Source organism: Myotis daubentonii, chromosome 6, assembly GCF_963259705.1.
Source record: "Myotis daubentonii chromosome 6, mMyoDau2.1, whole genome shotgun sequence".
Classification (NCBI taxonomy): Eukaryota; Metazoa; Chordata; class Mammalia; order Chiroptera; family Vespertilionidae; genus Myotis; species Myotis daubentonii.
In genome coordinates, this window is record NC_081845.1 from 53,537,348 (window position 1) to 53,553,749 (window position 16,402).

At 37.7% G+C, this 16,402-nt stretch overlaps 1 protein-coding gene and 1 long non-coding RNA gene across 8 annotated transcripts in view; one reads left to right on the forward strand and one right to left on the reverse strand.

The window, feature by feature from the left end:
* Positions 1-16,402, reverse strand: part of LOC132237089 (uncharacterized) — a 308,039-nt gene that overhangs the window by 152,800 nt on the left and 138,837 nt on the right. The gene's annotated exons all lie outside the window — the stretch shown is intronic.
* The window catches only part of RNGTT (RNA guanylyltransferase and 5'-phosphatase), a 209,218-nt gene that overhangs the window by 60,307 nt on the left and 132,509 nt on the right, over positions 1-16,402 (forward strand). For all 7 annotated transcript variants that reach the window (XM_059700941.1, XM_059700936.1, XM_059700938.1 and 4 more), the window contains one exon: positions 6,423-6,558. In XM_059700941.1, coding sequence (XP_059556924.1) covers positions 6,423-6,558 — 136 coding nt within the window. The remainder of the gene's footprint in view (positions 1-6,422; positions 6,559-16,402) is intronic.

A 16,402-nucleotide genomic window follows, 5' to 3' on the forward strand; every position in this document is an offset into this window, starting at 1 on the left:
GGTGAGAGAAGGGACTTCTCTTGTTTCTAGTTTCTTTATACCTTCAGCAGCCACTGACAACTATTATTTCATTCTCCAGCTTCTTTTGGCATTACCATCACCAGCCTTGCTGCTGCTTCTCAGAGGTATCAGTTTCTGAGTGGTGCATTCTAGGTAGATAAAGTGCCATTTGCATCATTTCCTTACCCACTGGACTGTGTCCGCTTAGCAGTTTGAGCATCCTCCCTTGTGTTCCTCTCCCATAGATTCAAGCTTGAATTGCAGGTCTCCTGTCCTTAGAGGTTTGAGTACCCAGCTCCATGGACTCCCCCCCCGCCCCCCCACCTACCCCCGCTTCCAGGCATAGCTTCATAGTGCCCTTCCTGCAGGCTTCTAGCTTCTGATAGTACACCTTTTTCATTTTGTTCTCCTCGCCCTTCCTGCAATTATTTATCTCTTGATTACCAAACCTTCCCTTTTTACCTTTTCAGCTTTCATATATCTATGTAACCAGTTTTCCTGTATTAAATCTTCTGTGTTTGAATTACCTATTATGGTTTCTATTTGCCACGTACAAGTTTTTTGTGTTTTTCCCCTCCATTTTCTAGGATAACGTAAAATAAAAGTGTTCATGACTTCCTAAGTCCTTGACTACTACTCTAGTCTAAAGCCATGCCATTTCCCTTTTCTTTATGCTTCAGTATTCTGAAATTTTTTAAGTTGCCAGAGTATGCACATTTTATACCTGGTAGATTGTGTACCAAGGACTGGTTATCATTAATATCCCCCCACCCCCTTCCTCTTACCCTCTTCTCCACAGTGGTTGCTTGGCTAACTCTTTTTTTTTTTTAATATATATTTTATTGATTTTTTACAGAGAGGAAGGGAGAGAGATAGAGAGTTAGAAACATCGATGAGAGAGAAACATCGATCAGCTGCCTCCTGCACATCTCCTACTGGGGATGTGCCTGCAACCCAGGTACATGCCCTTGACCGGAATCGAACCTGGGACCTTTCATTCCGCAGGCCGACGCTCTATCCACTGAGCCAAAACGGTTTCTGCAGCTAACTCTTGCATAATGATGTCAAAGGCTGCATAGAAGTAGGCTGTTGTCTAGGTTTTAATATCAGTTTTGCTATTTTACCAGCTTTATGACATTGAGAAGTTACTTAATGTGTTTCAGTTTCCTTTTCTGGAAAATGGGGATAATAATTTTATCTACATGGTAAGCTTGTTGGTAAGGCTTAGGTAAATTATTGTACAGTAATGGCTTGGTGCAGAGTTGTTAAATAAGCGGTAATAACCTGCTGTTATCATCAGTATGTGAGAATCCCTCTGGGGTCTTTTCCGATCTCCAAACTGTGACAGGTTCTACCTTTTGAATGCTCCCATAGCACCTTATACTTCACCTTTTTAATACTTACCGTGCTTGGGATTATTGGTTCATGTCTTGTTTTCTTGTTATGGGTATAAAGTGCATGATGTTACATGAGGAGTCTGTGCTGTCCACTGTTATGGCCCTAGTATCTACCACTGCCTGATACCTGGTTGGATCTTTATAAATGCTTTAAAAATTGATTAACCATTTTCAAAGAAAACCCAATAGTGAGTTTGATAGGAGTTACTACAAATGGATAAAGATGGTGGTGAAATGAATCAATTTAAATGATAAACTTTTCTATTTTTATTTCTGCTAAAAAGCTCTAGTATGGACACTATAATAGGAGAGGAGAAATACCTGCTAATTTTGAAGCTGTTGTGGTATGATGAACAAGACTTAGCATCCCATCTTCTCTTCTATTGCCATATTCCAAAAAGAAATGTTTTTGGACTCTGATTAGACTGTATTTCTATTTCTTTTTATCCTGTAGCTTTAATCTCTCTTCCCTCTGGCTTGTAAAAACAGTTTGCCCTAATTTATAAAATTTCTGAAAATATAAAAAATATATGAGGAAAGTAAATATTGATAATTCCATATAGAGATGACAGTTCTTAACACTTTGGTATAGGCTTTTCTGTCTTCTTTACTGTAATATGCAAAGTTTTATCTCCTTATTCTCTGTAATCATATTATGTATTCCAGTTTTTAAAAGTTGCTTTTTCTTCATTTAATATGCTGTGTGTGTCTCTAAATATTAATGAACATATTTATCATTATTTAAAAATGCTTATGCTTTTACATGGCTATGTAGTATTTATTTAACTGATCTACCGAATGATGGACATTTGAGTTTTCATTTTTCACTGTTATAAAATGCTGTGATGAATATCTTTATACATGTAGCTTTGCTTAACAAGTATTTATGGGTGCCTTGTGGGTGTTCAAATAGACTATGCAAGGCACGTGGTCTGTGGGAAAGAATAAAATTGATAAGATCTTTGTTTTCATAGAGTGTAAGATAAATTCCTAGAAATGTAATTAATGGTGAAGTTTGGTCTGCATTGGTGATAAACTTAAATTTAAGATCTTTAAATTATATTTTATTCTCAGACTACTAGTATTAGGAATGTGAATTAGGACTCAGATGCTATTAGTCACCAATATTTTAAAATAATTCTTCTCTTCTTTAATTATGTACTTGCTAAGTTTCATTAATGTGTATTTGGTGGTTTTACTTGATTAGCTGTCTCACGCCTCAGTGATATCCCTGAAAGATTGTTTCTAGTTAAAGCTGGAACACAAGCATTTTAAAGTAAAGCAGTTTATATATTGGTCTTTTCTGTAATTTACATAGCTCCTTGGTATATGTACTTTAAAAAGTGAATCGTTTTCTAATTCAGTGAAACTTCTATTAAATTAATTTTGATCTTTCAATGAGATGGATATAATACAAACAACTTAGTAATTATGAATATTGAATTTGCAGTTGAGGTAATTTCCTAATTAATAAGAAATTATATTATACTCGTGATTCTATCAACTGAAGGTATAGTTATATACTAAGCCAGCATCTGACAGTATATGGGATAGTTGCCTCTTTTTAAAGAATCTGGCCGTGGTTAGAGACGTAAAGTGATGTGGAAATATTTCCACATTTTTACCTTTCTTCTGTAATATGGAATAGATCCTTACTTTTTGTGGGTATCATATAACAAAAGAACACATGTTTTGAAAAGACTGGAGTTCAAATTATATATCATATCCCAGAAACGTGTTCTAAAGCTTGAAAATTTGTATGTGCAGAAGAATCCTTAGATATCAGCTGCTAGATAATTTCTCTAGTATTTCTGTAGATGCAAGCAGTGTTTCTTTCCCATGAGCAATCCTTTATAGAGAATGTTATCTACTAAAGGTCTTTCTTCCTTGGCCTTTTAATCTGCTTTTGTGTAAGTATATAAATACAGCATTTTTTTTATTTCTTTTTGGTTAATATTCACCCAAGGATATTTTTTACATTTTTTGTTTATTTTGTTTTAGGAGAGAGAGAGAGAGAGAGAGAGAGAGAGAGAGAGAGAGAGAGAGAGAGAGAGAGAGAGAGAGAGAGAGGAAAGGAGGGGTGGAGACACAGAGAGAAACCTCGATGTGAGAGAGACACATCCATTGGTTGCCTCCTACACACACCTTGACTGGGTATCTGGCCTGCAACCAGGGTATATGCCCTTGACCAGAATAGAACCTGGGACCTTTGGTCTGCAGGCTGATGCTCTAACCACTTAGCAAACTAGTTACAGTATTTTTCTCTTAATTGATATTCCACGTGAAGTAAAAAAAGGTCTGATATTTTCACATATATGTCAAATAAGTGTGTCAAAATCTGAATAGAAAATAAACAAGTATGGCAGGTAAAGCAAATATCCCAGCACCCTGGGATTTAATGTGCATTCTGTTTGAATATTTTATTTAATTCTGAGCTTCTGGTCACCCAGTGAAAAGGGAAATATAATTTCTGTCATCATCATATGATCAGAAGAGACAAACCACTTCTTTTTTTCTGAATTCTAAGGTTTTCAGTATAAATCAACTTTCCTCAAATTGTGAATATAGAACAATTACTCTGCTAAATATTAATATATCAGGATTAAGTTTAGTAAAAACTGGGCCAAATAAGATAAACCACTTACTATATGTGTTTTTTTCATAACCTTAAGTATTCCTTATCTTCACTTTCTTAAAGAAAGATAAAGTATTTCCCTAATTTATTTTGCCATGACATGCTTTTTTTAAAAAATATATTTTATTGATTTTTTACAGAGAGGAAGGGAGAAGGAGAGAGAGTTAGAAACATCGATGAGAGAGAAACATCGATGAGAGAGAAACATCGATTCAGCTGCTTCCTGCACACTCCCTACTGGGGATGTGCCCACATCCAAGGTACATGCCCTTGACCGGAATCGAACCTGGGACCCTTGAGTCCACAGGCTGACACTCTATCCAATGAGGCAAACTGGTCAGGGCCATGCCATGCTTTTTAAAGTAAATACTGAGCTTTGCAAGATGCTGGTCTAGGTCCTTAATATGATGGATTGTGTCTTCAATACCATTATTGCAGAATATATCACAATTGCTTTTTATTTGACCTTTCCTTATGTTGATTTAAGTTCTTTTGAAACACAATCCAAGGCAAGGATAACTTCTTTTAAGAACCTAGATTCTCCCTATCCATCCAGAATTGCTGTGTTTGAAAAGCATGTGTAGGAGGGTTTTGGGAACTGAGTATACCTGTTGTCTGTGAGACCTGGCAGTTGGTCTAGGAGTCTGTCAGATGCAGACTTAGTCCAGACTGAGGCTGATTCTATTTTATTTTTCCTAGTCAAATCTGAGTCTCCACAATCCAGATCTACCAGGGCTACAGCTGTTTTCAATATGGAGCAAGGGCCCGAGTTCTCCACCTCCTCCCCAGGGACCTGCTGGGACTAATTATTTTGAAAACATTGTAACAGCATGCTTCCAATCCATTCCCAAAATGTGGCCCTTTCAGTCTCCCTTGTTGCTCTTCAACCTGTTGTCGCACACTTCTTTTACTATAGTCAGCTGTCTCATTTCTCTTCACCTAGCCAAAACGTCTATTTGCTCTGTAGAACACTTGTTTATGGGATACAAATTACCTTGTATTGTATGAGGGTCATGTACTATGTTAGCTTCCATCTCTTCATTTAATGTTCTATTCCTTGGCATTAACTTGATTCAGCTCTTTCAGTTGTTGCCCTTTTTTGGTTTTTTTTCCTGGGCATACCCTGTGGGTAGGAGATTGGACAGCCCTATTAGCACTCTTTTCCATTCTCAGCGATTCCTCCAGATTATTCTCCTTGTACTCTTTCATTTAATAACAAACAAAAACAACTTAACAAAATGATTCTGTTACCTTGAAGCCTGTGCCTTTAAATTTACTAGTTTCTTGCTGTCATTTTCTCTCATTCTTTGGAGAGTTTGGTATCCGGATATGATCTCCACCCCCCCCCCCCGCCCCCCCCCCCCCCCAAGTCTTGCCGTTATATATTTGGTAGCCTTGCTTATCAGTCTGTAATTTCTTGAGCTTGAATCCATCTGGAATTTATTTTTTTATATATGATATGAAGTAGAGCTTCATTCTTGATGATCCACTGGTGGGAATCACTTATGATAAACTTGATCATTTGAAGAAAGATGCACAAATTCCCTCATATATTGATTGAATTTAAAGAGAAGAAAAGGGCTAATAGAATTCTCATGAGCTTGAGTTTAAACATATTTTAATTTGATAGTAATACATAAGAATTGTACCTGAAATGGCTATATTGAAATTTTGATTCAAGGAGAGGGGCTGTTTTGCTAACTAGTGTGGTAGAGCATTGGATAGTTTGAGAGGTCTGGCCATTTGCAAATCACTTACTTTCTTTTTTTGCACTACAAAGGGGAAAGAGTAATACATAAAATGCAATTAGTTGCATATATGTGTGTTTGTGTGTTCTGTAAACTTTGATGTTTAAGATCTAATAAAAATTAGAGAACTATTCTCTCCTAAGATGGTTCATAAGGTCACATTGTCTCTATTAAAAGCTTTGATTTCTCACCCAGCCAGAGCTTTGATCCATGAACCAGGAGGTCATGGTTCAATTCCCAGTTAGGGCACATGCCCAGGTTGCAGGCTCCATCCCCAGTAGGGGGCGTGCAGGAGGCGGCCGATCAATGATTCTCTCTCCTCATTGATATTTCTGTCTCTCCCTCTCCCTTCCTCTCTCTGAAATAAATAAAAACATAAAAAGTAAATAAACTATTAAAAAAGCTTGATTTCTCTATACCATGTGTTTTTTATAGGAACCCATTTTTTTTAAAAAGAAGAAAATACGTTATTTGTGGTACTTTAATCTGAATGATGGGGGATAGGGAGAAATCTAGTGAACATTATTTCATGCAGCTATAAGGAAAGGAAATAAGCCTAAGGAAAAACAATTTAACTATTATTTCTTATGAACCTATTCTTGAATTAGGCTGTTAATGTTACCTTTTATGTTTTATTTACAGGTATATGATGTTGATTGATGGAACAAATGAAGTTTTTATGATTGATAGAGATAATTCAGTGTTCCATGTTTCAAATCTGGAATTCCCATTTCGTAAAGATCTCCGTATACATTTATCAAATACTCTGTTGGATGGGGTAAGTCATATTTTATCATTTAAAGAAATTAAATATTGCCATTTTTCTCTCTTATAAGTAAAAGTGTATTTTTATTAATTAAATAGTAACTAATAAAATCTAGTTTTTTAAAAGTTTTTTTAAATTGAGGTATAACTGGCATATAGAGAATTGAATCTACTTTTTATTAGGATGCTAAGTTCTATTTTCCTCTTATTTGGGTATGAGAGTAAGTGAATGAAGTTAAGTCTTAATTTTTTTTTTTTGTTCTTCATGATTGAAAGACATTTTGTTGAAAAATACTACTTTTATTTTATTATTTTACTTATCAGTTGAATCTTAATTATGTGATACCACTTAAATTTTCCTTTGTTCTTTAGCTATATGGACTACTAGTTCTTGTTTGTTTTTTTTAAGAAACTCTGCTTTTTAAAGCAATCACTGTACTTTTACATTTTAATTTTGAAAGGTGATAAGAATTTTTCCATTTCAAAAAAATCTATATTTAATGATTATAAAATTACTTGGTTAAAAATGTTGTTACTTTATTTCATGCAAATAGCTTTCTTTTTCCCAATTCTAAAAATATTGATTCATTGTAAATAAAAATTAAAATAATATAAAAAATTACCAAAGAGCTGGTAGAAATAATCTGAACTCATACCATTGCAGTAACTTCTGTTACCATTTTGATGAATATTGTTCTAGACTTTTCTTTGTGCCAGAGTGTTCAACCTTATGTCTGCTCCTGAGGGATGTAACATATTCATACTACTGATAGCAATTCACAGCATGGATTCTTAAACAGAATGTGTGTCAGTTTTTCAGGGAGTTGATTCCTTCCAGTCCCAGTAAATTCTGGTTCAACATTTAAGAAAGTTAAGAAATTGTAAAAACTGATATTTGAAATTGTAGGAAGCTATAAGAAAGATGTAGAGCCCCCTTTCCCTCCAAGGAAAGGCAGTGAAGGTATGACAAGAAGATAAACCCCACAACCAAACAGCAAACAGAAAGGACTGGAAACAAGCCTATCAGAGATTACTCTGCAGAGAAAAATATAATCTTATTGGTGTATAGTTTTGCACATAAAGTGTAAATACTAATTGAGCTAACTTCTCAAATAGCCTGTTTACCCAAAAGCTAAAGAGAGAGCAAAATCTAAGTGGTGAATTTACAGGGAACTCATACAACTTAACAAAAGGAAGATAAACAACCCAATCAAAAAATGGGCAATGGACTTAAATAGATACTTTTCGAAAGAGGACATAAGGAAGGCCAAGAGACATATGAAAACACGCTCAAAGTCACTAATCATCAGAGAGATGCAAATCAAAATGACATTGAGGTACCATCTCACACCTGTCAGACTGGCTATCATCAACAAATCAACAGACGTGCTGGTGAGGATGTGGAGAAAAAGGAACCCTCGTGCACTGCTGGTGGGAATGCAGACTGGTGCAGCCACTGTAGAGAACAGTATGGAGTTTCCTCACAAAACTAAAAATGGAACTCCCATTTGACCCAGTGATCCCACTTCTAGGAACATATCCCAAGAAAACAGGCCTCTAGTTTTAAATATTGATGTGTATATAATGCAGAAAGTTTGAACACATGTACAGTTCTAACAACCATATGTAAAGGATCAGTACATTGTCTTAAACACCGAGTTTTGAAAATTTAATGTTTGGTGAAGGAAAGAATGACCTTTCCATTTTAAGGGATAGTGTAACATAGTGGTTATGAGCCCTAACTCTGACGGTGCCTTATTGGCTCCATCAGTTATTACATGAGGGACCTTATATAATTTTCTCAGTTTCCTCATCTATAGTGAAGTGAGGCTAATAACAGTACTTAGCTCTTGATGCTATTGTGAAGATTCTAAGTTGGATAATTTATAAAATGCTGATCATAGTGTCTGACACATCGTAAAATGATTGGTTTATCTCTTTTAATATATGCATTTATGTGAATTGTTAAGGGGGTTATCACTTTTTCACTTCTTTATGAATTATTGCATTTCTTCTGTGAGTTGACCATTCAAATCCTTATGTATTTTCCTGTTGGGTGTTCATATTTTTTTCATACTGATTTATGAGAATTTTTTGTTATAGGGGATATTCATGAACATTTTGAAAATTTTTTTTTTTACTTTTTCTGGTATTTTTTGTGGCATAAATTTAAATTTATGTAGGAAAAATTATAAACCCCTTGATTTTTAATATGTGTCATTTTAAGAAAGATGCTTTTATTTATTTAATTTTGTTAATCCTCACCAGAGGATACTTCTTTTCCATTGCTTTTCAGGGAGTGTGGAAGGGAGGGAGTGTAGAAGGAGTGGGGGAGAGTGAGAGAGAGTGAGAGAGAGGTAAGAGAAACACATTGATTGGTTGCCTCCTTCATGCACCCCGAACCAGGGATCAAACCTGCAACCCAGGTATGTGCCCTTGATCGGGAATCGAACCCATGAACCTTTGGTGTGCAGGCGGACACTCTAATCCCTGAGCTACACTGGCCAGGGTAGAAAGATATTTTTACTTCAGAATTTTATAATATCTGTATTTTTCCCCAGTAATTTTATGGTTTTAATTTATATAGTTTTTAAAATAATATTTGATCTATCTGAGATACATTTTGGTAAAAGGAATAAAATAGGAGTTTAATTTTATTTATTTCCAGATGTCTAAACTGTTGCCTTAGTATCATTTAGCTAATCAGTTTTTCCTTTTTAATTGGATATATCCTTTTTTTGGTATGATGGGTTCCTTTATATGTCATTGTTTCTTTCCTGATTCATTTTTCCATTTCATTAAATTTTGATCTTCTAGTGGTAGTTTTATATTGGTTTAAATACTGTGACTTTAACATACAATTTAATGTCTGACAACCTAAGTCCCTCCAATCTTCTATTTTGAAGTTTGCTATTTACATTTTTTATTTTATTTTATTTTTTTAAAATATATTTTTATTGATTTCAGAGAGGAAGGAAGAGGAAAGAGATATAGAAATATCCATGATGAGAGAGAATCATGGATCGGCTGCAAGTCCCCCACTGGGGATCGAACCCACAACCTGGGCATGTGCCCTTGACCGGAATCGAACCTGAGATCTTTCAGTTTGCAGGCTCACGCTCTATCCACTGAGCCAAATCAGCCAGGGCTATTTTTATTGATTAACACGTTAAGCACCCAGCCTGTTTTGTTTTCCGGACGGAAAGTGTGGTGTCAGTCACTGGTGACTGACTGGGCACTTAACGTGTTAAGGTATTATATATGTGTCCTTATCCCCCCTTTGCCCTCCTTTTCTCCCCCCCCCCACTCATGCCCTCACCCCCCTGCTATCTGTGTCCATTGGTTAGGCTTATATGCATGCATACAAGTCCTTAGGTTGATCTCTCCCCCTTCCTACCTTCCCTCTGAGGTTTGATGGTCTGATTGATGCTTCTCTGTCTCTGGATCTATTTGTGTTCATCAGTTTATGTTGTTCATTATGGTCCACAAATGAGTGAGATCATGTGATGTTTATCTTTCTCTGACTTATTTCGCTTAGCATAATGCTCTCTAGGTCCATCCATGCTATTGCAAATGGTAGGAGTTCCTTCCTTTTTACAGCAGTGTAGTATTCCATTGTGTAGATGTACCACAGTTTTTTAATCCACTCACCCTCTGATGGGCACTTAAGCTGCTTCCAAATCTTAGCTATGGTAAATTGTGCTGCTATGAACATAGGGGTGCATATATCCTTTCTGATTGGTGTTTCTGGTTTCTTAGGATATATTCCTAGAAGTGGTATCACTGGGTCAAATGGGAGTTGAACCTTTTCACGAGCCAGATTGAATTGTGTCTGGCTAATATTCTCTGGAATTTACGTGAGAATTCTTCCTGTCTTCTGATAAAATTTGCTCCTCTATTTCTGGTTTAAATGGACAGATATTGGGACAATAGAGAGAGGCTTGGAAATGTTCACTTAAACTCTCAATGATGGAATTACCCTAATGAAAATCACATATATAAATATATATATTTATTAGTTTAACAGAGGGAATACCACTTTCAAAGTGACCTGAATACTTATTGCTTCCATCCCTTGTTCTTGTTTATTTGTCAACTAAATATTGGAGTGTGCAGTATTCTATCTCACTGTGATTGGAGAATAGCATGTTTGAGTTAGTCTGAGGTATAGTTTTGAGTGATGAGAAGGTTCAGGATGTGACCTAGAGAGAGAGGTGGAGGTTGTGTGAACCATAGCAGTGGAAGCGAGATCAAAGAAATGGTAGATGGGTCATAATGAGAGATGGTAAGAGACCAGGATGACTGTGAACTAGGTACTAAAGATTACAAAGTTGGTAAGAAGGTAGTATAGTTGGATGGAGACTGAGCAAAGAGTAACTATAGAGTCACAAAACAGAGTTAACTATACTGTGTGTATCCTGTGGAGCTACTAGTATATCTTCATTACTGTGACAGGGTGTGTAGTAAAATATCATTTTGTAATAAAAGTGACATACACATCCTATCTAGTAAAAGGATAATATGCAAATTAACTGTCACTCTGTCACAAAGATGGCGGCGCCCATAGCCACAAGATGGCGACACCCAGTCCTCTCAGCCCCGCTGGAGTCTACCAGTCCCGGGGGGGAGCGGCTGCTGAGAGCGGGCAGCATGAGCGGCCTGATGGAATGCTTGCTTCATCACTGCGATGATGAGGCAAGTGTTCTGCGACCGGCTGCGGAGGGCCTCTGGCCAGGCCGGGCACAGAAAGCTTGCGTCGTTGCATGCTGGCTTGAGGGACCCCTCCCAACCCCACCCCTGTGCACGAATTTTGTGCACCGGGCCTCTAGTATGTATATAATAAACTTTTGTAACGTGTGTGTGTGCGCGCGCGTGCGCGCGCGCATGCACACATACCCCTTTGTTGTCGACAGAGCCACTGCATAAGGTTGAAAGTATTGCTCATTGCACATCCCCAGGGTGTGCCGTTCTTGTAGTTGATGTGACTGGCACTCCTGGGGCTGTGCTGCACATATACTGCACGGCTAATGCGGCAGCCCTGATAGTTAGTTTAGAGGAACAGCAAAAACATTTTAGTTTTTTTTTATTTAAGATACAGTTTCTTTTAGCATTGTAACTAATAAAATAAAAGGGGAAAAGAGTTATAGCGTTTGTAAATATTTAGTATAATTTTTACTATTGAGTTATAGCATTTGTAAACATTTAGTATAATTTATAATTGAACTAATATTTTTTGAGTGCCTATCATGTTCAAGTTGCTGTGCCAGAGTGAAGACATTACTCAGAGGGTTGAGGAGAAGGTCTCACTCTTTTGTTTTTTTTTGTAATTAAATCTTTATTGTTCAGATTATTACATTTGTTCCTTTCCCCCCCCCCCCATAACTCCCCTCCTCCCAGTTCCCGCCCCACCCTCCGCCCTCACTCCCCACCCACTGTCCTCATCCATAGGTGCACGATTTTTGTCCAGTCTCTTCCCACATCTCCCACACCCCTTTCCCCCCCAAGAATAGTCAGTCCATTCCCTTTCTATGTCCCTGATTCTATTATAATCAACAGTTCATTCTGTTCATCAGATTATTTATTCACTTGATTCTTAGATTCACTTGTTGATAGATGCATATTTGTTGTTCATAATTTGTATCTTTACCTTTTTCTTCCTCTTCCTCTTCTTAAAGGATACCTTTCAGCATTTCATATAATCCTGGTTTGGTGGTGATGAACTCCTTTAGCTTTTCCTTATCTGTGAAGCTCTTTATCTGACCTTCACTTCTGAATGATAGCTTTGCTGGATAAAGTAATCTTGGTTGTAGGTTCTTGGTATTCATCACTTTGAATATTTCTTGCCACTCCCTTCTGGCCTGCAAAGTTTCTGTTGAGAAATCAGCTGACAGTCGTATGGGTATTCCCTTGTAGGTAACTGAGTTTCTTTCTCTTGCTGTTTTTAAGATTCTCTCTTTATCTTTTGCTCTTGGCATTTTAATTATGATGTGTCTTGGTGTGGTCCTCTTTGGATTCCTTTTGTTTGGGGTTCTCCGCGCTTCTTGGACCTGTAAGTCCATTTCTTTCACCAGGTGGGGGAAGTTTTCTGTCATTATTTCTTCAAATAGGTTTTCAATATCTTGCTCTCTCTCATCTTCTGGCACCCCTATAATTCTGATGTTGGTACGCTTGAAGCTGTCCCAGAGGCTTCTTACACTATCCTCGCATTTTTGGATTCTTTTTTCATTTTGCTTTTCCGGTTGGATATTTTTTGCTTCCTCGCATTTCAAATCATTGACTTGATTCTTGCGCTCCTCTGGTCTGCTGTCGGGCGTCTGTATAATATTCGTTATTTCAGTCCGTGTGTGCTTAATTTCTAGTTGGTTCCCCAATATAAGATCGAGGGTCTTATTAGTTTTCGTGTAGATCTCATTAAGTTTATCGGCAGCTTCTAAACAGTTCTTGAGAGACCTTAAAAGTGTGGTTCTGAACTCTATTTCTTCCATTGACAATTTTGTCCTGTTTCTTTGTCTCCGCATTTTGTTATGCTTCCTTGGTGCACCCCCTAGTGGTCTTTGTTCGCAGTCTTATAGATAAATCTTGATTGTTGTAGCTAATTCCAGGGAGGGTTTGACCTCCAGGCCAAGTGGCTATGAGAATCAGCTGCGTCAGCAGTGAGAGAACTTCTGTCCTCTAGGGAGGTGCTAATCTAGCCTTTGCCTGAGGCTATCCGGCAAATGCCTCTGTGCAGGGCTTGGGCAGGGCGGGTCGCACAGGATCAACAGGGTGGGCCGGAGAGAGCAGTTATGGCGGCTCTCAGTCCTGTCCCAAGGGGCTCTGCCTCTCTGAGTCCCAGCACCCGCTGCAAAGCTCGGAGAGAAAGCTGCCCTCGCTCTGACCGAAGCCAGACAGTCCCGCTTCTTCCGCCTGAGTCTGGGTCCCTAAAGACTCGCCCGGATCTGGAGCTCAGAGTCTGCGACTCCCTCCCGATTGAAAACAACAACCGCGCCCTCCGCCGCCAGCCCGCTCCGCGCACTCCGCACCTCAGAATTTGACTTCACCACTGCGCCTCCTCTGAGTGTCCGTATGCGTTTCTCTTTCCTCCTAGTTGTAGGACTTCCACTCAGCCAGCGTTCCTGTGGTTCTGGGTGATGTCCCTTCCGTTTTTTGGTTTCACTTTTGAAGTAGTTGTTCAAAGCAGCAAACTCCGGCGTTAACCTATGCCGCCATCTTGGTTCTCCTCAAATAAGTCGAAGGTCTCACTCTTGAGACGGTTTACTTTGTTGGGTAGGGGTGGAGAATGATTGGTAATGGATAGAACGATAACCTGAAGATTGGTATTTAAAACAAGTCCTGTGATGGTTTAGAAGAGAAATACATTGAATTTAGTTAGTTAGGAATTAAAGATATTTTATAGAGGAATTGGCATTAGATATGGAAAGATTTTTATAGAGATTTATGTTGGACATGGGCTTAGGACATTCCAGGTAGGAAATAATGCTTAAAAATTAGATGTTTAACCATCTGCAGATTTAATTTAGCAATACTATTTATTTTCACCCCAAACTTGGATAACTGAGAGCAGCATAATAGACTCTTGTGAGGTTTTAAAACAGCAATGTGATTCATGATGTCAGTTTGCTTGGACCAGATTAGTAGTTGCCATACTTGTTTTTTCCAGTTAATTAAAACAGTCCTCTGTAGTTTCCTGTTTCTTCCACATTTTCATTTGCAAATTGTCTTTGTACAATTTCAAATCCAAGAATAACTCAAACTATCTAATTGTCCGGCTGTCAGATGTGTGTAGGAAAGCTTTTGTTTCGCTCTCTGAATGATGTTCTTTGACCTACAAAATATGGAAAATAGGAGTTCAGAAATACAGCATTAATTCACTTGACATAAATCAGTGAAATTCAATCAATTTTACATTGAGGTTAAGAGGAGGATATGATAGTTAAAGATTAAAGTTAATTGCAAGAATCCTGGGGAAATGGCATGTCTTTTCAACTGTTAATTTTTTATAAAGGAATATGCATGCTCATTTAAAAGTTTTTAGTCAGTCAGTACATTATAAAGTAGAAAAGTTCAACTATCACTAATAGATTACATTTTAACATTTTGATGTACTTTCTTTTAGTAATTTTGTTATATCTATATTAATAAAACATGTATAATCAACATGTATGTACTGACATTTTTTAAAATACATTTTTATTGATTTCAGAGAGGAAGGGAGAGGGAGAGAGAGATAGAAACATCAATGATGATCGGCTGCCTCGTGCATACCCCCTACTGGGGATCAAGCCCGCATCCCAGGCATGTGCCCTTGGCCGGAATCAAACCCGGAACCCTTCAGTCTGCAGGCTGACACTCTGTCCACTGACCAAACCAGCTAGGGCTCTACTGATATTTAATATATGCTGTATATCTGGGATTCCATCATTTTTCTTTATTCTGAAGAACTGATTTTAGGATAAAAAATTTAGTTTTACTTTTTAAAATTAAAGTATAATTAAATTCAGTATATTCAAAAGATTGTGCCTGGCTGGCATGGCTCAGTGATTGAGCAGAGACCTATGAACCAGGAGGTCAGTGTTTGATTTCAGATCATGTGGGCTCGATCCCCAGTGGCGGGTACGCAGGAGGCAACCAATCAGTGACTCTCATCATTGATGTTTCTATCTCTTCCTTTCCCTTCCTCTCTGAAATGTATAAAAATATATTTTAAAAAAGATTGTGTGACTGTAATACTAATTCCAGAATATTTTCATCACCTAGATGGGCTCCTCCTTGGATCCCCCTTCCTGCATCAAATTCCAGAAACTCTCCTTAAGAATAAGTTGGAACAGTTGTAAGGCTCTTTTCAGGAACTTTTTTGTCATGTAAATTTGAAACTCTCTACCAGTGAAATAGCTTCCCATTATCCCATGGCAACCACCATTCTACTATTTTTTTTTTAAATATATTTTATTGATTTTTCAGAGAGGAAGGGAAAGGGATAGAGAGTTAGAAACATCGATGAGAGAGAAACATCGATCAGCTGCCTCCCGCTGGGGATGTGCCCACAACCAAGGCACATGCCCCTGACTGGAATCGAACCCGGGACCATTGAGTCCGCAGGCCGACTCTCCATCCACTGAGCCAAACCGGCCAGGGCACCATTCTACTTTTTAATTTGTATGAATTTAACTACTTTAACTACTTTAGATACCTCATATAACTGAAATCATACAGTATTTGTCTTTTTGTGACTGGCTTAGTTCATTTAGCTTACTGCCCTCAAGGTTTATCCATGTTATAGCTGGTGATAATTTCCTTCCTTTTCAAGGCTCAGTAGTATCTATCCCACTATATATATACACCACATTTATTTATCTGTCTCACATTTGGGGTGCTTCTGCCTCTTAACTACTGGAATAGTGGTGCTATAAACATGGGTGTGTAAATATCTCTTCAAGACCCTGCTTTCAGTTCTTTTGGATATATACCCAGAAGTGGGATCACTGGATCATATGGTAGTTCTATTGTTAATTTTTTGAGGGAATTACCATACTATTCTCCATAGTGGGTGCAGCATTTTACAATCCCACCAACAGTGTACAAGGTTTCCGATTAACTAAGTTTTAAGCTTATGTATTTTATGTCTACTTACTTTTCTGTAGCTTATGACAATGGCAGCTGTGGTGAAGAGTACATTGTGTTGAGGGACTCTTTGGAAAGAATCATTCTCGGTATTGGGTCTTTGTTAGAATATCTGGGTTCTGTTCTCTTTTAAAAACCTTGGTGAATATTTTCTTTGGCTAGTCGGGAACCATATTTTATTCCAGTAATACTCAGATTATTTCTTCAATTCAGCATGAAGTCTGGGAGCAGAAATA